This window comes from Symphodus melops, assembly GCF_947650265.1.
Source record: "Symphodus melops genome assembly, chromosome: 11".
NCBI lineage: Eukaryota > Metazoa > Chordata > Actinopteri > Labriformes > Labridae > Symphodus > Symphodus melops.
The window spans coordinates 2,059,260-2,084,993 of record NC_136701.1 but is presented as its reverse complement, the minus strand read 5'-3'; the positions used below and the strand labels follow the sequence as shown (position 1 = coordinate 2,084,993).

The window sequence follows — 25,734 nt, the reverse complement described above, 5'->3', positions numbered from 1 at the left end:
AACAATATAATATAACCAATAACAAACAAATAAGAAACACTCAGAAAAATATTCAAACAACAAACTGCTGCGGATTTACATTTTTTAAATCTAATACATTTCATGTTGTCGGTTTAAATCCACTCAAACCACAACAATCAAATAATAAAATATTTGACTCTTCTTTCAATCAGACAAACTAGTCACAAACACACTCTCTCCTGCGTTCATTTTAAAATCTATTCCCGAACAACCCAAAAACCACAACGATTTACTCTGCCATGAGGTACGCTCATTTCGGCCTGTTTTCTATTTACATCTGAACCCATCTGACCAGAGAAAATGCTCCAATCGATATTAAAAGCAGGAGTTTGATTAACGGCTTTCATAAAAAAAAACAAAAAAGAAAAAACATAAAAGAGAATCTTCAAATGGAAACAATCAGTGAACCGTACAGCGCTCGGTGTGTCTCTTATCTCCAGCAGTGTGCGGAGCCTCGGCTGCCAGCTGAATATTGATAAAAAACGAGAACATGATGGATTATATTAAAGCATTCCTGAGGGGTACAAACAGTCCAATCAGACCCAGCAGAGGGACAGGGACGGTGACAGCTATGAATCAACCATGTGAGAATCCCATCATGCTCTGGGGTTCCTCCTGTGAAGCTGCCGAGGCTCACAGCGGGGATCGGCACAGAAACAACAAGCTCCGTCCAATCTGTCTGACTGCAACCCACATCTCCTATAAACCATTTGTTTATAACCTCTGTCTCTATTGTGCTTTGAGGACCCCAGCCCTTTCATGTGACAGATGGGTGGCACTTTTGAACACGTCATGTGGTCCTCCAGGAGTCTGCACCCAGAGCTGTTGTGTCCACAAGGTCACCAGAGCTGCAGATAAACAACAAGAATGAGTGCCGTTGGCTGTTCGGCTTCGAGCGCAGGAGTGTAAATGTTTTCTTCAGTTCGGGGTTCAGCAGCCAAGAGAGGAGTGGATTCCAGGAACACAACTAATTAAGCACATTACAGCGCTGTCATATCACCAGAGCGTCATAAATCTGAGCTTAATGAGCCGCTTCACTGTGAGAAAAACAGTTCATACAACCAAATGCACTTTAAAGGAAAAATACACCCCCCCAAAAAAAGACTCATTTTGACCACTTCTAAAGAGATTTCAACATGGCAGAAAATTTCCCCAGATACAACTGACATCTTTACTGTTTAGTTCAAATATACTGTGAGGAGTTTATGAAAAAGATTTAATTTGAGAATAAAGTTTTTTCTTTTACCTAAAAAAAACAAACCCTGAAAAATGTACTTCTTCTTAAAAGCTCCTGTTGTTGTTTTTAGCTGGTTATGAAACCGACTGAACGTAACAGACACTTTTTAATCAGCTGCGAATTCAAATGATGTGCAAATGAAACATTAGCATCAAGATTCAGTTTTTCTGAATAAGTTATTTTCAAGGTCAGAACCTCAGCCGTGGGGTCGGTGGCAGTGTTGAACAGCACGCTGCTGAAACACATTTTTTTATTTTTTTACATTTTTCTCAACATGTGATTCAGTCGAATCGGCACAGACCGAAAGTTCCTCGCAGGAGCTTAAAGTTCATTTGAATTCCTGTCTTCACTTTCATCCTGATGGATTTCAAAGAAGCGATGAGAGCACAGCAGGTGTTGCTGATAACTAGCAGTGACTCAAAATGTGCAAATTTTGCAATGACAGTAGGAAACCTCCCTAAAGGGGCCCCTCTGACTCTCAGTCGTGACCCTACTAAGTGTTGCATTTAGACACTGGCAGAAACAATAATTGTGACAAAAAACGACGGAAAGGTTCCAACATACTTTCGAATCACTCCTGGATTTAAAACATTAAAAATAAAAGACCTTTTGTTTTCATTTTTCCTGCCGACTAGAAAGAAAGAATTATTCTATAAATGTAAAAAAGAGACAGAATCAGAGAGACGGCATACATCTTTGTATAGAGGTTGTTAAAAGACATGAAATTATTTATAGTTTATTGCAGTTGTTTAATGGGGTTTTAGTATAAGCTGTCTTCATTCAGACTTCTTCAGGCATCTTGATGTTCTGATCAAATCAAACATCAGAATGTTTTTCCATCTTGGCTCACACAGGACTCTAACGTCCTAAACAAAAAAGGTTCAATCCCCTAACACCTTACAGAAAGCAGATTAGAAAATTTACAAAATCTAACTACTATGTGTTCACAAACTTAAAAAAAAAACCAAAACAATATGGATGGCACATTCTTTTGTATGGGACTCACTGAAAATGCCCCTCCGATAGTCCCAGTTACCTGAGTTGGGAGGTTGTTCCTCTGACTTTGGTGTGAAACAGTCTTCAGCAGTAATTCGGACACCACATGGGCTCGCTCATAATCTGGATCACTCTAAATGCTTATCAAACTAACAGCTGCAACCTTAAACATATTTAATATGGTAATCTAACTTGGGCTTGGATAGCACTTTTCTAGTCTTCACACCGACACATTCACTGACGAAGCAGCAGGAGAAAAATATGGTTTGACGTCTTGCCTAAGGACACATCGGCATGTGGCTGCAGAAGCTATCGGGATCGAGACCCCAACATTTCAGTTGAGAGGCGACTGAATCAACCAACTGAGCCACAGCTGCCTTATGTATGTGATAAATAAATACAAGATGTTTCAATCTAGCCAACATTGACTATTATTCGCCACATTTCTGTCCCATGACATTGAGTCTTTTAAACAGACGAGTTGTGTACCAACATGTGCTGTCCCCTAATAGACTGGTATAGTCATGACGTATTTTTGTAGGCCAACCCGAAAAAATGGCGCCGGTGGTTCCTACGAAAATTCGCCTATGGGATTTTTGCATTGGATTTTGGATCATTGCAGAAAATAAGCTCTGTGCCAACACACGTTTCTGACGCGTTGCTGTTTTGTTCAGCGGGATAATCTTTACAGATGAAAATCCTTTATATGAAGTTTGAAGAGTTAATGCAGCCCAGAGAAGTAAAAAGCTAACGTTATGCGCTAGTGAACTACACCGCGGTCGATTTATAATGACGTCACGACCGTTATGCTTCATCGATCTAATCAGCGGTTTTGACAAGATAGCTAAACGTTAGCTTAATAAGTTGTTTATTAACCTAATATTTGCAAGAACACTGAAAAACATGACTAGAGACTGTAAGGAGGATTAGGGAGAGAGTTCCCTGCGTGATGACGTTTAACGTCTGCGACAACCACTGTAGTTTCAGTTAGCTAATCGTTAGCAACCGCCGTTTAAAGTTTGCGTAAAAACTTTAAAGGTCACAAGTGGGGGTCTTAGCTAACGTAGTTTATCTCGTCTAACAAAACATCAACATCTCTTCAGCTTGTGTGAACCACAGACCTTATTTCAGGCGTCTAAACACAAACCCATTCATAATCCCCATTGACTTTTAGAGGTTAGAACCACGGCGCTAAAATGCTAACTCACTTCCTGGTTTTAGGACTCAAAACTACACCAGTCTATTTCCACTTTATCCCAACACCACATGGATTTAGTGTAACACCGATGGACTAGTGCAAGTTTGGAGTACTGTTAGCTTGGAAGAACAAATTAACAACAGAAGGATAGCTAATGCCACTAACCAAGCTAACGTTACGGTTTCAATAACAATCTATCATGAAAACCACTGCTTCATTTTAGGCATACCAAATGGTAAATTTATACCAAATTGGAGCAAATTGAAAATATTTCAGGTTTAATCTTGTAAGTAAAGATAATTGCAGAACATTCTTGGCCAATAATGTGACAGCCTTTAGCCTTCAAAAGTCGTACAGTAGCACGAATTGGAAATGAAGGCACGACATTAATGGATGACGTCATTGGATGACCCATGTTAGATTTGCTTCATTGACCAAATTAGTGACTGAGTGAACGATGAAAGGAAACTTCTGCTGAATCCTTGTCGTCCATTTGTTTATAAATGGATGTAGAGCAGCACTTTTAGTTGTGAATTACAAGATGTGTCCATGTTCTGCTTTGGGATTTGTTTTAGTATTTATTGCCAAGGAGCAGCTGCGGGATTTGCCGTGACATCATCACTACAGTCTGCCTTTGTTGTTCTTCTTCTGGTCATTCATCATCGAAGACGACACCAGAATTTCGGGAGTAATTTCTGTACTAAAAGAGACACTTTCTTCCCGAGTCAGAGAAGGCAGCAGTCACACAGGTTCTTCATCATGCTGGATGAAGCCGTAGCACTCGATCTAAACAGATGTTGCTGAATAGGAGCAAAAGGTGTCCGGGTCAGAGGGGGTCGAGGTGAACCATGTGGGTGGGGGGATGACTTCAGCAGAGTCCGGGGCACTCTCATTCATTCACAGGACGTCTAATGGCCACCAGCTTATGGTACACCCGAGGGAAAGAGCCCAGGCACCAGCGGAGTCTGCAGGACTCGAAATACTGCAATAGATAAATTGTGCAAATACATCTGGTTCTTATGAATTCAGCCCTTTAGATTGTTGTTCGGTTAAGCGTGAGAGCACAGGCATCCTTATAAACGATTAAAGCTTTGCTACTTTAAGGATTACAAAGCATTTTTATTTCCAAGTGGCAATGCTCGATGCTCTGTGAAACTTCTCCAGGAGCAAATAAATCGATGCCTTTCACATTATTCAAAATGGGAGCTAAGCCTTTGTTTTGAGTCATTTCAGATAATCGAGTAAAGAAGCAATGAAAAGAAATAAATTGTAATCACTGGTGATCTGAAAAAAAACAAAAAACCCTCAGAGGTCAGAGATGCTCATCAAGACAGCTGATTATATTTCATATAAAAGTTTTAAATCAATAAGTTCTTCAGAATAACAATCAAGTCAACATCTAAATAATTAAACCCCCCCCCCTTAAAAAAAAAAAGAAATAAAGTTTTACTAGTTGTACAAGGATCTGAGATCTGGTCTGTGCTACCAATTTTCCCTGAAATGGGACCTTGAAATAAAATCTGCTTAAGCTGCCTGTCTTCCCCTCCAGAGTGTAGTTAAATCCTGGCTGTGTATGGACATGATTACAGAGTGCCACGGGTCTTACATCAGTGCAGAACCTTGACTTCCAGCAGGAAACCTGGAGCATGGTTCAATTATGGCAATACCTTGTTTTTCTTTAACGTGGAGGATGTGTTCTTCGTGCTCAAACACAGAGGCTGCACCTGAGCATTAGACTCCAGCAGTGTGTACTTTTACCCAAAGAGTTTAAATAAATAAAACACAGATTTAGGATGTATGTGGCTCTCAAAGGAAAGTGGCGTTGGTGTGCACACGGCTGCAGTGAGCCCTCTACACGCTGCTGCAGCCGGTGGCCCACGGCGGAGACAGATCCGTTTGCTCAGCAGCTGAGCGGGGACACAGAGATGCTCCTTTCACAGTGAGCTGAGCACCAACAATCAAGCCTTTGTCAGAGAGGCATCTGCTGTTATAGCTCACAGGAAGGGGACCTGTCTCTTTATAAAGTACAATCAGAGGGGATGTCAGTGATAAAGATAAGGTGGCGTCATGTCAACAAACACAGTGTCACGATTAAGCCCTATGTATCATAAAGTTTGACGGGTTTTTCACATTATAAATAGATAACCCCAAAACTTTCAAAATGGGATCGAGTCTAAAAGGGACTATAATAAACCCTGGCATATTGTCAGTATTATAGCAAATGATTAACAAGAAAGGCAGACACTGCCCGACAGCACACACACAGACTTCACTTGTTCTTACAAATGAAACATTAACCAAGCCACAATGCTGACAATAGAGCCTGAAAGCCATGATTTGCATCTCGCTCACAAACCGGGCATTGCAGAGATCTAATGCTGAGGACAAAACACAATTGTTGAGTCAATATTTACCAGGTATTTAGAGATAACACAGTGGTTATGTGGCCTTAGTAACCCTCCGTCTAAGCCCACGTCCTTGTTGACCAGTACGTGAATTATGAAAGAAATTCTCCTACCCAGAGGGTAAACTGCTTATTTTCAGTCAGCAATCATTAACACTGGTAGCCCATAGTGCCAAGTCCCATTCTCTTTAATAGGAGAGCAGGCTGTAAATTCCATGTAACTCTGAATATAAAAACGATTTTACAATAATGTATCTCCCTTCCAGATGTAGGACATTTGTTTGTGAGGTTTTACTTAAAGGGGATTTATTTGGGTAACCCGAGTGTCTATCGACCCACAGCATTTAATAAAAAATAAATCCATCCAGTCCTTTGTTTGTGATCTGCATAATTCTCAGCACACACAGAAAAACGCTCAGTTTTAAATTTTCTCAAGTTTGTGACATCACAAGCTGGAATTCTGGTGGGAAAATCCCCTCCCCTCTCCTGGTATCTTCACCCATGGACTCCACCTCCAGCCGAGATCAAGACTTTTGTGCAGGTCTGCTGTTTTTATTGTCTCTACAGAGGAGTGATGTGTATTGGGGGGAGTCCTCATTGCATTTAAGAGACGCACAGCGTTCAGAGAGAGCTGGTTTCTGCAGGGTCACAAACCTCCTCTGCTGCCTGATTCATGTTATATTTGGACCAAAGTGCAGCACAGATGTTTCTTTCAGAGCACAGGGGGAGTGTTCGAGAGGTGAAAAGGAGGTATAATATATCCCCTTTAATTCAAAAAGGAATTTTAAAAAAGGTCCTGAAATAGTCAGAATAGAAAGTAGCTTCCACTCTCTCGTAGCCGCCTACATCTTCATCGTTTTTATAAATTAAGATTCTCTAGGTCAGTGGTGTCCAAACTTTTTTTCTTGCGGGCCAAAATTGTCGCGTTAGAATCGCTCACGGGCCACAGGGGTTTTTTTTTTTTTTTTTTTTTTTAATTTTGGAAGGAACTTTTTGTATTTTGACCTCTTCAAAAAATAATGTAAATACACAATAACTAGTTGCAGTGGGAAACTGTTGTGTTCTAATCTTTTGGAAAGAATAGTCAGGCTTTTATAGGTCTCCCTCGCTAACATGAAAAAGAAAAAAAAGAACGAAATATGCCATCTGATGAGGCCTGGGGCCAAAATCTTCTGATTCTTTGATTTGAAGTCAAGGGCCACAAAGAATCCACTCAAGGGCCACAAATGGCCCCCAGGCCGCACTTTGGACACCCCTGCTCTAGGTATTACGATTCATCAGACTTTATCTATTATGTGTATATACACTGCAAAAACTGTCTACCTCATTTAAATAAACCGATTGGATACATATTTTATCTAATTTAGCATTTTTGCACCACCACTGCTGCACTGTTTTGTAAATTATTTTCACTGTTGCCTCAAATAAGGAAGTTCCTTGAATCCCTGTTGGACCCTTCCTGCGTGCAGTTTGCACGTTCTCGTACGGTTAAATACTGACAGTGAAAATGCCTTGTAGGTGTGACTGATCGTCTGACTCTACACATCAGGCCTGAGATCGACCAGTGAACCGCCCTGCTGTTCTGTGACATTTGAACAGGTAAGAATAATGTAGCTCGTTCATATTTAATGTTATAGATGTGTACAGTTTGAAGCATACTGTATAACACGGCCAATAAAGCCGATTCTGATCAGCAGAGAAAGGCCAAGGCCCCTCGGTCTATTTCTCACTGCTACCTCAAATCTTAACTCTTCTTTGCAGGGATTTTCCTCTGGAGGAATAACGCAGTCTCGTGATGCCACCTAGTGTTCATTTACAGACATGACAACTGATGAAAGCCGGCTGCTCACCTAGCTTTGGAGAGGGGGGGGAAAACAACCAGAGAACTAAACATCTTGTTGGAGTTTTTTATTACTTTTTTGACAAATATATATGAAGGATTTTTTTTCCCTATCAAGGAAACATTCTTTCAAAGATACTTTTACAGCAAATTCATTCCTGCAAAGAGACAGGAAACACGGGAAATCATCAGAAGACATGATCGAACAAACAATTTCTATTTGTGCCCAGGAAAAGGTTAAGGGTGCGATTTTATGATTATAATAAATTCATGACAGTAAAACAGAAGTCAGTAAATGCCAATGGGACACTTCATTTCAACATCTGTGTAATCATGATACATGGGGGGTGAATTATTAGTTTTGCATCAAGGCACACAAGCATTGAGAACCGTCAGTGGAGCATTGCGTTGTTTTCCGAAGACATTGGTCCCATTGGGCAGTACAGCTGTACAAACTACAAAACAAAATAGCAAAACATAACATAGGGCTTGGTTTTAAGGGATAACAGAAGAAAATCTCAAAGAATTTGGATTAATAATGTACACACAGATTGAGTGAGAGCTCAGGGTCTCAACAAAGATTGAGAAACACTAGCTCTTACACATGGAGGCGATGGCAACTCAAATAAAATATCTCAAACCCGCTAAGGATGACGGAAGACCTGCACCTCCTACAGAGGATGTAGCTCAGAGAGGGATCGAGTTTCCTGCTGTATAAACTCCTGCAAGCTTCTGTTTCCCTGCCTGAAGTTGCTCTCCCTCCTTGAAAACGGCAAGATGACCAGGAGTCTGAGGAGAGTCTCGATGTTACTGAAACTTCTGATCTGCGACGTCTTGAGCGTGTCGAGCACAGTCGTTGGGAGGTATCCCGCCATCGGACCCAACCACTTCTCTTTCCACGACTTCATCTCAGAGTGAAGGGAAGCGTGATCTGGCAAGTCCTCTTTGTACAAGCGGAACACAAGACCGCTAAGGATGCTGGTTTCTACTTTTGACATTGCATAAGGCACAATCTCCAGACACCTCAAGGTATCCAATACCTTCTCTGTGAAGAGGTCGTCAACTTCTGCTATCGAGTGCTCGACAACTTTCATGCTAATGGATTCTTTGTAAAACTCACTCAGCGGCTCTAAGAGCACTGAATGCAACATCGTCACATGAAGCTTGGTAGCCAGCGCGACGGCTTCCTCAAACCAGGCCTTGTGATGGGCGTCTATATCGCTCTGAAGTTTACAGAGGGATGCTTTGAGATCCGGAAAATTATTCACAGCATACAACATATCCAAGGGTTTTCCCTGAAGAGACTGGCTGAGCTGCTTCGTCACACTCGAGACGTTCTTTTGCACCACGGTCGAGAGGATAAACTCAAAGTTTCGGATCGCGTCGAAGAACTGCGACGCTTTCTGCCGGTTGGAGGCGCTTCCCTCCACTTTCAGCTCGTTCAAACAGAGCATGACCGCCTCCGAGATCTCTACCAGCACCTCATGCATGTCGTGACTCTTCTCCCAGTTTTTGACCAGCTTGTCCCTCAGCTCGTTGCCCCTAGCTTCGTCGTGCTGGAACGCGTGAATGATCATGTCTTCCAGTTTGTTCTGGCGTTCTACGTCCCCCGTGAGCCAGTGCAGCATTTCACCTACGAGGACCGCTCCATCTGCTACCTCTTGAGCAGGAGAGGATCTAGCCAGCCAAATGTTAAGAGACAAAGCTGAGTTCAGCGATCTTAAAGCCTGCGGGTATTTCTCAGCCATGGCAGAACTTACAGCCTTCATCTGAAACCCTACCTCGCCAAAACTCAACAACGCCTGCCCTCTGCAGAACTCCATATTGAGCCCCCACTTCTGAGACAGGGCTGTCTCGATCGCCTCGACAAGGACAACCGGGTCTCCGACAAAAGGTATAAAAGCCAGGGTTTCCTCACACTGGATGTCCTCTTTGTTTAGGTACCGAATACACAACGGGATGTAGATCTCACCATCAATATCAACAGCTTGTTCTGTTATGATTGTGAAGAACTGAGAGTCCCAGAGCTCCTTCAGCATTTGCTCACGCAATTGTGGCTCATAGAAAGACATCGCTGGTCTCGGTCCTTGAGCGGCATCAACATCAACCGCCGGTTTCACGTCTTCATCCGTCGGATTCTCTGCTCGACTGGAGGTCTGCGATCCTGTTGATGCTTCTTGTGTTACTTCAACGCCTCCTAATTAAGAGACGATAAAAACAGATTCTAAGCCACGCAAGAAAAAACATCTGCAGCCAAATTACTGGTTTAAATCATTTTAAACATGAATCTCTGGTCACCTCCTTTAAAGTCGGAAGATTCAAACCATCAGTCCTAAAAAACCAGAGTCAACGTCATCAGCATTTTTTTTTTTTTAATCCTCAGAAAACACATCGAGGGAGACTTCTCCTTTGCAATGACGCAGAGTGCACTCACATGTCCGTCAGACTTCTCTATACTTTGGGTTTTTAGCTGTTTGTATACAGAGAAATAACCTTTCAAGCCTTAAATAGAGAGCTATGGTGAGGCTTTTAACAGAGGACTCAAACAATGGCTAAAATCAAACAACCCTGCTCACATGAATAGCATGCAACTGATTTAATGATCATGTTGCTGTTGCTCTATAGCTTGAATTTATTGATTCTCTTTTGTCACTGTTTGTCACAACTTTTTCCCTTTTTGTTAAGATTTATTTTTCTGCCTTTATTAGAGGGACAGGACAGCGGACGTAGGAAAGGGGCGACCGGTCGGATTTCATTCATGTGGTTAAATTTTTCAGGTAAAAAAAAACAAAAAAACAGCTTGGCCGGAAACACTAAAAAAAAAGTGTTCAACTGGAAATGCTTTTATATCTTTATGAAAGTGTGTTGGGAAAACTTGAATTTCACATATTTTAAAAGTTCATTTAAATGACTCATTTTCTTTGTGAAGAAGAAGAATTACATCTCTGCTTTTGCTCTTTGCGTCCGATTTATTTACCTGCCTTTGTGAGCTCGCCTCTTACACGTAGCGTACAAGAATTATGTGTGTGGGCTAATACAGGTGGGTTATAATAAAGATGAATATAAAAGCTTGGTATTGACAGACTGCTGACTCAGGTACAACTCTACTGGTATCAATGACAGATCTGTGTTATCTGGTTACCATGAAGGCACTTACCACTGACCAACTTGAGTGTTTCTAAAGTTCCCATCACCTGCAAGATATGAAATGATTAGATCATAATTATGGTTTTCTTGTGCAAACCTGCAAGAGAACAAACATCAATCTGAAATCAATGGAGGAGTTACCTGGTAAAGGCATGGACTGCTCTCTGGATCGACAGCCGCACACTCTTCAACCACCTCGGGCAGTCTCTGCAGTGTTGTGCGGTGAGAGAGGAGCATCACGTGATCCATTATGCTACCTTTGCACACAGTGTTTTTCACAAGATCCCTCAGGGAATTCAGAGTGGTCTTCATCAGGTCGCACTCCATGCTGACACTCGGCAGGACCGCCACCAGTCTGAGCAGTAAGGAAACAGTGGGGTGACTCTTGGACTCGGGGTGGTTAAGTGTTTCAGCGATGGAGGCTGGAAAAGCCACATCCTGGTACTTTTCACTCCAAACTGAAGCCCAGGTGTTGATTTCATGCTCTGCTGCTTCGGGCTCAGGAACATCCGTAAGGTAGATGCTGAATGGTTTGTCTGTGGACTCCGACAGAACGGGCTGCGGATTGCAAGAGGGCAGCAGCGACAGGACCGAGAGGGCTTTCAAATGTCCGTCCGAGAAGCTGTACTTCATTTCATCGATGAGACTTCTGAGAAGAGGAGTACTCAGGTTTTCTCGGTAGTATATCTCTGGAGATTCATAGTTGTTGGCTTCCTCCGAGAAGCACACCTGTTCAGGAGCTACCTTTGTGGCGAGCTGGAACGCCTGCTCGAACCAAGTCGAGTGCAGCGTGCTCACGTTTTCTAACATTTTGTTTAGAGTCTCGATGATCGAGGGGATTTTTTCCGCTTCGCAGAGGATATCGGCAGGGTTTCCACACCGGAAGACGGTGCTGCAGTTACGAAGAGGAGCACAAGCGTTCTTTAAAATCACAAGGGTGACGATGAAATCAATGTTTCTCAGAGCGGAGGAGAGAACTTGCGCGTGCATGGACTTGACGCCCGTCGTACTGGAGCTGACGGCGTCCAGGCAGCTGAGGATGCCCTCGAATGTGTCAGCGAGTACGTCAAAGAAGTCCTCTCTCTTTTTCCACCTCGAGCAACAGGTTTCTGGTATTTCCTCCAGAGCCTCTCTTGGCATATTCAAAAGGCCATCGACAGCCTGTGTGAGCTGGCCCTCAAGATGAGGCGACTCCTCGAAGAACAGCAGCAAGTCTTCTGTGATGGCCAGCATTTCTGCGACTGAAGGGCAAGGCACACTTCCTGACAGCCAATGAGCAAGGCCGCAAGATTCACTGGGCGTCACGACAGAGAGCGGGTAGCTCTCGAGGAAATCCAGGGACATTTTCTTCAGGCTTTGATAACCCGAGCCCAGGTGCATGAACGCTTGTCCACGACACTGAGACATCGGTAAGCCCCAGTCTTCGGTGAGAATGTTGGCAAGTTTTTTCGCTTGAGTATCGACGTGACGGTTTTCATCGAATGGTAAGAAACCCATGAGCTCCACTTTGGGGGCGGATTCCCCAACATACCTGACGAAAACGGGCAGGTGTGTCTTGTCAGCAATTCGGACAGGCTTGTCAGTGATGAGTGAAAAGAATGGGGATTCCTGTATTTCTTTCAGGATGACATCTCTGATTCCATTGATGAGGAGATTCAAAACCTCGTCGTCACTGATAAATGTGCATTTGCTGTCACTTCCAAACCACTGGCACATGCTGAGCTCTTGACTGAACAGCTCTCTGCTCTCTTCTGAGAGGTCGGAGAGGTGGATGTTCTTTTTCCCCAGCAGAGCAGCCTGTCTGAATACTGTCGCAATGCTTCGACGATTATCTCCCGCGTGACCGTTCTCATCTGCTGGCTTCATGTCCTGGACCTCCGGATGGTCTATGGACTGTTGAATGCTGGGCTCGTCATGTTCCACTTTGACACAATCAACTAAATATATCAAGGAACAAAAAAAAAAAAAAAAGTTATAAAAACATCCAAGTAATGTTGATTACACTCATTTGAAATCCGTGTGGACTTAGGGTCAAGGGGTCCAACGTTAGAAATCTGCCCCACCTCACCAGCTCAGATTTTGATGAAATTTGGTATCCAAGTTCATACTGGGCTGAAATGAACATGTGCAACTTGTTTGCTCTGTAAGTGGTATACCTGAGATACAGTACTTCCCCCCCCCCCCCCCCAAAACAATGGACTGGCATTTTACTAAGTAGCTATGTGCTTTATCGTGCTGAAACACCCATCCACATTTTCACAAGGATTTCAAAAATGAAATTGTTGTTGGCCGAGCAAATTTTATCGAAAATCTGAGATGGTGAGGTGGGGAGCGTTGGACCACTTAGCATGGAATGACCCCAGGTAAGTAATGTTCTCTTTTTACTACAAGGGAATTGTTGATAAACAGGATAAAGAGATCTCTTAAAAGCCATACCTTCCATATTATTTTCAGAGTTCTTGTTCAAGCTTTTTGATTCCTTGTCCTGTAAAAACATTCATGTCTGATTAGTTTGACATTTACGTAGTCAATAAAATTAGAATTCATAGAAAATGAAATGCGTCTTAATCATTTTTCATGGAGGAGCAGCACGTACCAGACAGATTCCCTCCAAAGCTTGTGGAGTGACGTTCAAACACCGAGTCACCATGTGGTCTAGGTCTCTGCTGAAGTCGGTGCCCACCTGAAGCATAGCCAAACACAGGGACCTGTCTTTGGGATTCGTGTTTCTCAGGTACTCCTGAAACTTCTTGTGGCGCATCACGACACCGCAGTCCTCCAGCGCCGTGCTGGGCAGCACCGACATTATCCTCAGCAGTGCGTTGATGTTCCCAAAGTACTGCATGAGCGGCAGCCGCAGCGTTTGGAATATGGAGCCTGGGATGGTCACAGAAGCAACTTTGGTCTTCCAGGTGACTCTCCAGCAGCACAACTCAGTGAAGAAGTTGTCAGCATCGGGGAGGTCCCTGCTGTAGAGGGGAGGCTTCGTCTTCAAGCTCTCGAACATGTAACTATTTGTGACCGAGCACGGAACAAGGGAGAGGAAGTTTAGAGCTTCTTTGTGATCCTCTGAGAAATGATCCTTCACAGCATTGATGAGGTTATCGACGAGGGGAACGCTTAACGCATCTTTGTAAAAACCCACTGGCTTGATCATGCCGTCTTTTGGCATGGATTTTTCAGGCACTTCAATCTGCACTCGTAGACTCTGCGCCATCGCACAGGCTTCATCGAACCAGTTCTGGTGGAACACTTTCATATTGGTCTTTACTCGGTTCAGAGTGGACACGATGCCGTTGATTTGGCAGAGTTGAGACGCGGCACTGAAATGGTCCTTTTGAAGACCAGCACTCAGCTCTTTTGTAAAAGAGGACGCATTCTTGAGGATCACCATCGCTATGATGAAATCAAACTCCATCAACGTGGGGAGGAGCGCTCCAGCCTGTTGGGACACGAAGGCTTTCCATCTCTGTGGGTTGTTTTTGATTTTCTCCAGACATTCAACTAGCGGCTCGAGCATCTGCACAAACACCTCGTAAGAATCATGCTTCTCGGACCAGAAGTCACAGAACTTCCCCTGCAACTCTTGGACCTTTTCATAGCTCTCTCTCAGACCAAAGTCTATAACATGGTCAAGCTGTTTCTGTAAAGTGGCACTGCTGCCAAAAAACATCATAACCTCTTCAAATGTATCCAGGGCTCTCTTAACAGCAGGCACTGGGATGGATTTTGACCACCACGTGTTAAAAGAGTAGGAAGAGCAGTGTGTGCTTATGGCAAGAGGATGCTTCTCCTGAACTTTGCAAGCAAACGCTTTCAGCTTGTAGGAAACATCGCCGGAGCCTAGATATGCTTGTCCCCTACAGTTATTCAGATCGAGACCCCACTCGACTGTGACGATTTCATGGAGACGCTGCACCATGGCTTCACAGTCAAGATCTGCCTCGAGGCATCCCATCAACTCCAACCGCATGACATCGAAGCTATCCACAAACCTGAGGAACAGTGGTAGATAGTCTTTTACCCCAAACTTCACCACACGGTCGATGAACAAAGAAAAGAATGAACTCCCCACTTCTGTAAGGATTCCCTCTCTGACAGCTTTCTCACACACTGTGAGAACTTCGTTCATCTCAGACTTGGTCACATACTCGACTTCTCCATCCTGACCAGAAGTGTCAGTATGTTGTCTGCTTCGACTGCTGTATGCAGACACCACTGCAGCCTGCAGAGCAGATTTAAGAGATTCCCTGTCAGTCTCTGCACATTTAATCTCCACCAGCCTTTCAGCATCCATCTCCAGGTTTATGCGTTGTAGTTCTTCTTCAGCGTCTTTCTCAGCATGGTTCCCATGGGATGCAACTGAATAGTTAGGTTGAAACAGTCCATTATTAGTATGCACATTTATAATTCCTCCATTAAGTTGAACAAATGAACAAGAAACACACTGCCGCCAAACAAAGGCATCATTTAAGTTGATCACATATCGGCTGAAACATCGAAACTCTTAATCAAATGAAATAATTAGGTCTGCTGCAAATCTTGGAGTCTACAGCTCTCTTCTCTTTTAACAATATTTCTAATTTGTTTACTATATTTTTAATTGAAAAAAAACCCCCAAATCATATTCTGGAAGTCTCAATTAGTTAAAGGTAATTAGAAAGTCATCTCACCTTGTGGAGGCTTCATCTTTCTGTTATCGTCCTGTAAAACATAAATTATAATGATTTTTAAGGTGCATTACTTAATTTAATACTAAATACAAAATAGTAACTGCTTAAGAATATGTACTGACCATTTGCAGGAGCTGTAAGATATCTGGATGCTTCTGGACATACGACTCCACCATTTGTTCAACATTGAAATGCACATCTTGGTTAACGTACACATACGCCATGCTACACTGTCTTTGGTCCTCCGGCGTGGCCGTCAAGTAAGCGTGGCACCGCTCAAGCACCATGTGGTACTGGCCGTACACATCTGCTTCTGCGTTTACGCACGGCACGGTGCCCAGCACCCTCAGCAAGCTCTGCACGTTGGGATAAAAGCCGATATCTGGAATCTTGAGCGTAGCGAACACCGTGGTTGGCAGGATCCTGCGCTTACTCGCGTGCCTCCATTTCACCTCCCAGCAACCGAGCTCTTCGTAGAACGTGTCCGGCCTTGCGAGGTTGTTCAAGTTGGCATCCGCTACTTTATCTCTGCGAATGCTGAAATTGTGGTCGGCCATGTACGACGGCACGAGCGAGAGCCACCGGAGAATCCTCACCATCTCTGTGCTGAACACTCTTTTAACCTCTGCGACGAGATACTGAAGAATGGGCCGGCCCAGAGTTTCTCTGTAGAGGTCCTCCAGTGGGGTTTCAGCCGTGTCTGCTGATTGGTCCATCTCTGGTTTTGTCACCTCCACTCCCAGCTTCTTCGCTCTACCCACTGCGTCTGAAAACCACTTCCTGTTCAATATCGCAAGCTCCTGTTGGTATTTGCTTACCAGTTTTAAGGCATTGGAGATTGTGTACTGCAAGGTACTGCTGATGCTAATTATCCCCCTGAGACTTGAGTTGAGTATGCTCACACAACAGAGGGTGTTCTTCAGAACAACAAGGGTGATGATGAAATTGAAATTCTTCAAAATTGGCTTGAGCTTAGCCATCTGTTGAGCCGTATCCTCGTCTACCTTTGAAATCATCTCATTGATGCAGTTCAGGAACGGCTCCAGGATTTCTAACATGGTCTGAAAGGCATCAGTGCCATATTCCCAGTTCTCACTGAGAGCTACCTTTATCCTGTCTACTTCCCCTTTTATGTGCCCATATGTCATCTGGATATTTCCCTCCAATCTTTTGTACAACTCTGGCGCTCTTCTGAGTAACACGGCCACCTCCTCGACAGTGTCTGCCACTTTCTGGATGGAGGGCACCGGCATGCAGCGGATAATCCATATGTTGAAGGCATATGGGTCACTGGGCGACAGAACTACCTGTGGGTACTCCTGCAGAATCTTGCAGGTGAGGTCTCGCATCTTCTGACACATGCTGCCTGTTACGAGATACGTCAATCCCCTGCAGTGCTCCATCCGCAGCCCCCACTTGTTCCTCAGCTCTGACATAAGCACATAAAACAGATTGTCTGTGTCCATGTCGCACGGTAAGAAACCGATGAGGTGCTTCTGTGGGAAGCCATCCACCGTGACAGACCTGACGAAAATTGGAATCTGATCCTTCCCTTCTATACTCGTCACATCCTGAAGCAGGATGGAGAAGAATCGAGCCTGTCTGAGGCTGTTCTGGATCTCCTCCCGCATCAGGTCTTCGCTGAACTGGAGGATTTCTTTCTTGTCAATCTTTTCCTCGCAGATTGGATTGAGAGCCTGCTGACCTCTCGGCTCATCAGATTTGACGTTTGCACCGTTGATGCTGAATCCAGTGAGCGCCAGGATTTCTTTGAAATAAACTTTTAGAGTCTCTTTTGCTTTGAAGCTGGCTACATCCTCTGGGGTTTGGTTTTCTTTCAGCAAGTCAGGCGTTGCACTATTCTCTCCAGAGACAACCCTCGTCTCCGCAGTCACTTCTGACGTTTCTGTGTTTTCTGAGTGGAAATAAAAATGATTGAAAGGTTGAGCTCATTCTTATAAGTGCTAATCAAATGAAATTAACAATATTTACAACAAAAGCTCAAACATTTAAAGATAGTTTAAGTTTCATGAATGATTAACGCTTGCTAGTTATTGAATATAACGAGATGTTTTAAAATCAAATGAACCAGCTGGATGTACCTTTTGTTTTCTTCACAGAAGTAGCTTCCTCTTCAGACTGGACAGAAAGAAAGCAGAATTACAGGTTAGCATTTTTTTTTTTTTTTTAATTGAACATGTGATGACAAATGCTGAGATGCTATTTGAAAACTCACGGGCTCATGGGCTCGCTTCCTGTTGCCAGCTGATTGATTATTCACAGGTGCTGTGAAGTCAAACTTGGTAGGAACAGCATCATCCTGTAACACGCCACTGGAGCCGCTCTGAAAAGCAAAAGGCCGGAGATCAGACGTTTATCATCAATTATATATAAAATCAGGACATTTTGCAATGATGAGTTTGCAGACTGGGCAAATAAAATAAACCATACCGTGGCTAAAACATATTACTTATGCAGTCATTTGTAATAAAGGACTTTCTCATTACTAGGGATGTAACGATTCACTCAACCCCCGATAAGAGCTTTTAATAAATATCCTTACATTTAATTCAAAGACTGAATATTGGACTGTATTGTAATACTGATACAGTTCACATAACATTTCTTCTTTCTTATCCGTCCCTCTAAACCCCGCCCCCTCAGAAGACAACCGCGAGGCAGATGGAGACGAGAGCAACGCCACCGAAGAGGAGTTGGTTGGTAAAAAAAGAAAAAAGTGGGGTCATTAATTTGGAGATGTTTCAGGTTTAAAAATCAGACGAGCAGCAGAGTAAAGTATTTGGTTGAGAGTGCTGAAAACAGGTAGCAACAAAAAGTTCAAGCACAATGAACCTCTTCCACCATTTATCAAAGTTCAGTACGAAAGAGTGTGTGAAACCAGAACCTGAGACCTTCGCAGCTTCAATGACCCGTGCTGTGCCTTCTGAAGGAAAAAGTGAGACTACCAAGTTCATAGCCTACCACATCGCTAAGGACATGGTCCCTGTTGCAACAGTGGAACAGGTCTTATATTAAAAGCCTTGAACCCAAGGTACCAGTTGCCTCGTCGCAGATACTTTGCTGGAGAACTTTTGTCAATAATGGACACTGAAGTCAGAGATGACCTCTCCGTTCGGCTTGCTAACGTGTCTCACTTAGCGCTGACCACCGACGTGGTCCAGCAGGACCTGCGAGCCACATACGAGTTTGACGGTACATTTTATGGAGGAGTGGGAAGTGAAAAGTAACCCGTCTCCAACACCAGCTATTTCCCCCCCAGGATCCCACTGGAGAGAACAAAGCTGAAGATCTGCAGGAGGCCCTGACGTGCTGCAAGCTCAACCCCGAAGGGACTGGTTGCCATGACAACCGACAACGAAAATGTCGTCAAGGCGGTGCAACTCACCCAGTGGCTGAGGACGCAAACTTGCAACTGAGTGCAACACACATTACAGTAACTTCCATTCAGAACTCATCACAGAGAAAGACAGTGTGTGTGTGTGTGTGTGTGTGTGTGTGTGTGTGTGTGTGTGTGTGTGTGTGTGTGTGTGTGTGTGTGTTTTACAAATCTAAAAATAAACAGCTTTGTAACTAATTTACTGGTGGTTTTATATAAAAACATTTCAGTTTACAATCACCTGTTCTGGGTCTAATGGGAATACAGGTGTAGCAATTTCAGCAATACTTTAATTATTTAGGCAACATCCTGGTTAAACAGAGATTGAGGTGTGAATGATTTACATCTTCATATGAAACACTGAAAGAGATTTTAAAATACATCTTTACAATTTGTGTATAACAGGACATGTTATGGATCATACAAGTTGTCAGAAACTTCTCCTGCAGTTGGAGAAAAAGAAGAGAGCCGGCTGACAACCAACCACCTCTGCTCTGCTGGCCAAGGTGGCGGATGGATCAAAAAGTCACAGGCCAAACACATTTCTTACAGGGTGAAATACCACATACGCGTTATTGTGTGCTGATGCACATCTCGTATTTGGCGACTGGCAGGTATTAATTTCGGACCCCGTAACTGCGACTCATTTTTCACCGATCGATTTTTAACTGCCTCGCGATTAATCTTTACATCCCCACTAATAACTGATACCTTTATAAAAGGAAGTCACATAGCATTAATAATACAATAATAAGATAACAGGAGTGCCCTGTCACAGAATGACAGTTATTATCATTATAAAACAAAAACATAGTCAGAGTCAGAGTCAGAGTCAGGGGAGTGTCCAGACATTTTTTCACTGGGGTAGCAGGAAGTTTGTGTTTAACAAGTCATGAAGGAATTCCAATTATTCCCCCTCCGATGTCTACAAATCATAGTTACTCTTAAATCAACAAAAGAGAATGGTATCATGAACGTCTCCTCAGCTGAATTATTTCAGGACTCAAAGAGAAGACGCATGCAAGGTCACAATCGCAGTACTTTAAATATTGCATGCAAACTGAGCCGGTTAAACATTTACATGAAGTGGCAGTGTTTCAGTAGCAAAACATTGTTATTCAGTTCACTGGAAGTTAGTGCACTAATGTGCTTGCAATCTTTCATGGACTCCGTTCTTTACAACGCATGCCTCTTAAGAAATAGATGTGCCAAGCTGGTGTTTAGAATTGAAAGCACTAACAAAAGAAAGCATGCTCCCTTTGCGTCCAAAATCCAAAATACGACCAAAATAGTTGATTTTGACAAAATTCCCATCCCCGGCCACCCCTTTGGACCCTCCTCTTCCTCGAGGTAAATGGGCAACACATGTGCGTCTTACCTGTTGAGCGATCACCGAGGGTTCAAAGTGCTTCGCACAAAGTCGGTACTGCTTATGCAACTGTTCAGGTGATTCTGACGCCAGATCCTGTCGTCCGGAGTTGTTCAACCATTGTTTGCATCTGAAAAAGCAGATATGCAGAAATAAATCAACTGATGGAATAACATCTGTATCAATACAATAGGCAACAAGCAAGGACACATTTAAAGGTATATTCCCAAATTCCACTGGGTTTGATAAATGTTTTTAGAAGAGTCTCTCTGGGTCTCTTCAGTGTGATGATTCAAGTCTAAAATTCAAGAAAAGATCTGAGCGCAGAAACAAAACGCCATCATAACCGCACGTTAAGTCAAGTTCACTTAATGCTCAGAAGGAAACAAAGTCAGCTGTGCTGGTACCTAAACCAAATGACACGCCTCGCTGCTTTGAGAACATTTTGTCTTTCAACTAAATGAAGAAGAAGAACCAGTTAATTTAGACGATGCAATCGGTGAAATATAAAAAGATCCGTGTGAAACAAGGACAATTGACAACAACGTTACCTGGATATTTGTGTCATTTTACAGGCATTGACGCACGATTTTTTTTAATGATAAAAAAATAAATAATCATGCGAAAAATAATAATCTGCGAGTACACAAGAACTCTTTCATATGGTAATACGAGCACTCAAGTACAGTAAATTGCCATCCCTACTGCACAGTATGATTTGGCTGCAGCATACATAACGACAGGCTTAGAACTTATTAAATGTGAAAACAGGCTCAACTCGGCCAGAACTCAGTGAGGGATGTTCTTAATGTCCAAGCAGCGCATCAGCAATGTCCTCTCTCTCTCGTTCTATCCAACAAATGTGCCGTCTTGTGCTTTTTAATGGTCAAAAGGTTCAAGAGGAGGTGCTGCTGCTTCACTACAGCACCAGGCACTCTGCTGTCTGCAGATCGCATTGTGTTCTGCTGTTGTTGGTAATAGTAAAAATAAGTAGGCTAAACATAAATAATATTTCTAAGCCAGATATTAATGCTGGCAAGCCAGTTTCTGACACCTGATTAACAAACACATTTTCTTAATAAAAAGCAGCTCTTTGGTTTTACTCATCTTTCTATCAGCTCTTGACCTGATGGTGCAAAAAGGAACAGCCAAGGCCTAAGGGTGGATTGATCTCCCCCTCTCAGCAAATTCGATATACTGGGACATGGTGTCATTTTTAAGAGAGCCAAGAAAAGGGTAATTGCATTTTCTTATCCAGAAAGTAAGAGTACAGATTTGGTGTACTGATATACAATAGCAATATCTTAAGAAACTCCAGTTAATATGTTTAAGACCAAAGGTGCTGTTTGTCAACAGGCAAGGCAGGCAACTGCTTGGGTCCCTCGACCAGTAGGTTGGCCCCTGAGGGCCAACAAAATGTTAACTGACACTGAGCAGAGACCCATAGCTACATTCCATTTACCTTGAAACTTGGAGCTGGAAATCACGCCACACCCGAATTGATCGTGTTCCAGGTGCAAGTCGGACAAGCAATATGGGCAACAACAGTAGTATCTTTGTTTTGTTTGCTAATACCTGACGACACCAACACACTACCTGATAGTTTATGTGCCAAAATAAAATGACATGTCCACAGATAGAACTAGCACGATACAATCTGTGTAGATGATTTAATCACACAATAAGAGGAACAAGCTGCGAGTAAACAATAATTAAAAGCCTACATTACGGTTGATACAGCCATGTTTTTTACTCAGGCTACTGAATGTTCTCCGAGTCGGATTCCCACTTTAGGGGAGCTTTCTAGACGTATCAGGGCAGCATATATTTGGGGCAGCAGTAGCTCAGTCCTTAGGTACTAGGGTTGGGAACAGGAGGGTCGCTGGTGCGAGTCTGTCTGGTAGCTGGAAAGGTGCCAGACCACTTCCTGAGCACTGCTGGGGTGCTCCGAACCCCCCCCCCCCCCCCCCCCCCCCCCAGCTACGGAGCGCCTGTCGGGGACGTCTCTCCGTCAGTGCATGTTCACAGATGTGTGCATGCTTATGCCGATGTGTTGTGTGTCCACCAGAGTAAAAACACCTAATTTCCCCTCAGGGATCAATAGAGTAAAATAACCTCTGACCAGAAAGACAGAATCCACCCAATTCCAAAATGAAAAGAGAACAAAGCAATAGTGTACAAATTTTGCAATGGCAGTAGGAGACCCCCCTAAGAGGGCCCCATCTGACAGGATTTACTTTCATTGCCCTGCTGAAAGCTGGTTGGAGCCCCCTCCCAATTGAATTTTGCCTGACTCTATATTATAATATTAAATATGATTAAATTAAGAGAGAATGCGACCTGTGATTAAACTGTACTACTACCCGCATCTCTAACAGAAAAAAAATAGCGCCAATTCAAAGTTACAACCGGAAGAAGGGAGGCGCTAAACCCTCGTTTGTTTACACAGACATTACCTCTGTTAATAAGAGGGTAATAACTGTTTAAAACTACATTTTTATTCAACAAATAGTGCCGCAAAATTAGTCATTTAACCACATAGTTTGTCACTCGATGTACATAACAACAGGCGGGCAAGTTAGGTTAACGTCGCTAGGTAACCGTCGGTTCTGACGTCACTGCACGGAGCAGACGGTAGGTGTCGTATACCGATGGCGATTTAAATTACGGTTTAAAAAAAAAGTTTTCAACTCTGTTTTCTCAACGTTATTTGAATGAACGAAGACAAAATATAAACTCATAACACGAGATATCACACCGCAGAGTCGCTTCCTGGCTTTAAAAAGAAAGAATGGGGTTGAATTTGACACGGACTTTTTCTTTTTCAGAGTAACGATAGTCTGCGCCATTTTCCAGAGTTGTCACTGTTAGCTAACATGATGCGAGGCTAACGCCAATGCTAACTGTGGGCAGCTAACACGCTCATTCTGCATGCTAAAGTGGCACAATTATCTCAAAGAAATGAGCTCAATTCTTACCGATCTGGATCCAAAGGGAAGCTGAAGAGCGCTGTGGAGTTTCCTGAGTCTCCTTGCTGGTAATCACAGTTCTCTGCAGCGCAGCAGTCAGTCATTTTGAACTGCAATGAGGCTAGCTAGCTATCTAGCCCACTTAGCTGCTAGCTGAGCTGGCGGTTGCAAGCCTACTGTGTGTGCAAACCTGCAGCCGAGTCTACAGAGTCATGCCTCGGGCAAAACCTGCAATCGACGCACACTCCTGTCAGTGTTTTAGTCACTTATTTTTGTCTTTCTGGCAAACTAAGAACCTACTAATTCCATGCTTTCAAAAGTTGATGTTCCGTGCTGAGCCAAGTCTCGCCGAAAGCGTGTTATCCCAACAACCAGGAACTGGTCAGTGTAGTACCAAATGTTCCCCAACAGGGGGCAGCAATGGCACAGACCAAAGAGTTTGAATGTCAAGATAAAGCACATCCTGTTTTTCTTCTTTCGCAGACAAAGCAGCCCATGCACGACTTCACCAAACTACCCAGGTGCATCGAGAAAGGCCTAAAAGCTCCAGGAACACTTTGACACTATAAATGTTTATCATGTAAATGTTTAATGTATCATTTCAATGTATGCATACTTTTAATGTATATACTGTTAAAATCTACCTCAGGGGTCCCCAAACATCCTTCATCTGAGAGCTACTTTGGAAAAATAGAAGTGGCCTTTATTCACTGTTTGTACATGTACGCAATTGCAATAAGCCAATGCTAACAATGTCTAACAAAACATTATTTCTTTACTGATTTGTTTTTATGTGCTAAATAACACAATTAACTCAGTAGGTCAACCTATAATCGAGCAGCTCCCGGTTGGAGACCACGGCTCTACCTCATGTGAATGAACCCATATGTCACATGCCTACATATTTTTTTATTATCATGTTTACTTCAGCATCTTATGCACTACTCACCACTGCACCGTTATCGATTTAGACTGGTACATATTAGTCTTTGCTTTTCTGTGTTTTTTGTTGATATTGAATGTTGAACTTTGTACACTAAGCCACAGTTCACTAAACTTACATTTATTGTGTGTAAGCATACATGGCCAATAAAGCTGACTCTGGTTCTGACATGTCTTGGCTTGCATCACTTATCATGGTCACTGCTTGAGGCCAGTGCCGATTCTAGACCCTGTTGGGGGCCCCTCCAGCCAGAGTTCATCAGCGTATATATTACAAATGAACTGACATCAAATGGTGACTTTAAGTTAAAGTTGCACATGAATACTGTTGCACTTGTGAGCACTTTCAGGTGGGCTCCTCTGACACAGGTTTCCCACAGACATTTTAAGCCCCTGGTGTGATTTAAAGTTTGTTAACTAAGCAGTTACCACAGTGTGTTGACAAGCAGCACCTTCCATCTACATGATGATAGATTGTTGTTTTTTTTTGTACGTTTGTTTTGATAGGATTGTAAATATTGAGGTTTAACTGCAGCTCGTCTCTTGCCTTGACTAGATACTCTCTGATTTGGATTTTCACCTCTCTGTAAATCAGATTTATTTCACATCATTCTTAAATACCCTTCATATTCGTCAAAAGGCTGCTAAGTCCGTCTGATGCTAAATCCCATGCAGCAATTTATTTTCCGTGTTAACTACTGAATTATTTATGAAACCATGTGGCAGAAAAGAACAATGGGTACTCTACGGGACCCTCAGGTATTATTGTTATAACTGATGACTTTTTAGAGTTAAATGCGTTGGTTACAGTCATCCTGCACCAGTCAGGGTCCTATGTGGATGAAATATCTTTGAAATCATTCTGTACGGAAATAAGTTGTTTGTTTGTTTTTTATACAGAGAAAAGCAGACAGAATCCTCTCACTTGTACACAATGGCTAACAGTGCTAAAACAAAGAGCAAGAAATCAATTCACATTGGGTCCAATCCTATATGAGAAGTTTGAAACTGGCTTTGCGGGCCAATGGTCCTGATGGTGGTGCTAGAGTTACTGTTAAGTTTAAAGCTGTTCATCATTGATGAATCAGGTGTGCTACAGCATTACGAACCACAGCAACACATGTAGGACCAATGGAGTTAAACCTTTTCACTCGTCTTAATTCAGCAGGAGTTCTGATGTCTACAAAAACTATTCGATTAATTAAACCTCTTCCCTTCCCCTGATTAGTTTGCTCGACTGTCCTCCAGACAGTGTGTCTGCAATGTGTGTTCATTTGAGCAATAACATTTTATTCTAAGAAATGGAAGACAAGAGCGTTTAATTTCACAGTTATTTTCAGAGTGCCACAGACTGAGACAGTTACACATCTTTACTTAGAAAAAGATTACATCAGCTTTAACTGGACTGATACTTCAACAAAAGAAACATTCAACAGTGAATGCACTGGGTTTTTCATGCCTTGATTGGAGAGACAGTAACTGACTCCTGTAGTCCAGAACTTCATCTTTTGTCATGATTCAATTCAATTCAGAAAACTTTA

The 25,734-nt window shown here is 43.0% G+C and overlaps 2 protein-coding genes across 2 annotated transcripts in view; one reads left to right on the top strand and one right to left on the bottom strand.

Moving 5' to 3' along the window:
- The window catches only part of uvrag (UV radiation resistance associated gene), a 249,468-nt gene that overhangs the window by 186,834 nt on the left and 36,900 nt on the right, over positions 1–25,734 (top strand). The gene's annotated exons all lie outside the window — the stretch shown is intronic.
- LOC306832076 (uncharacterized protein) lies at positions 7,750–23,783 on the bottom strand. Its single transcript, XM_079356466.1, has 11 exons — positions 23,261–23,783; positions 20,292–20,412; positions 17,753–17,860; positions 17,619–17,655; positions 15,639–17,431; positions 15,517–15,547; positions 13,440–15,205; positions 13,280–13,328; positions 10,985–12,780; positions 10,854–10,890; positions 7,750–9,893 (listed from the first exon to the last, which is right to left on the bottom strand). Exons 1-11 carry the CDS (start codon positions 23,353–23,355, stop codon positions 8,368–8,370), a joined length of 7,359 nt encoding a protein of 2,452 aa, XP_079212592.1. The 5' UTR covers positions 23,356–23,783; the 3' UTR covers positions 7,750–8,367.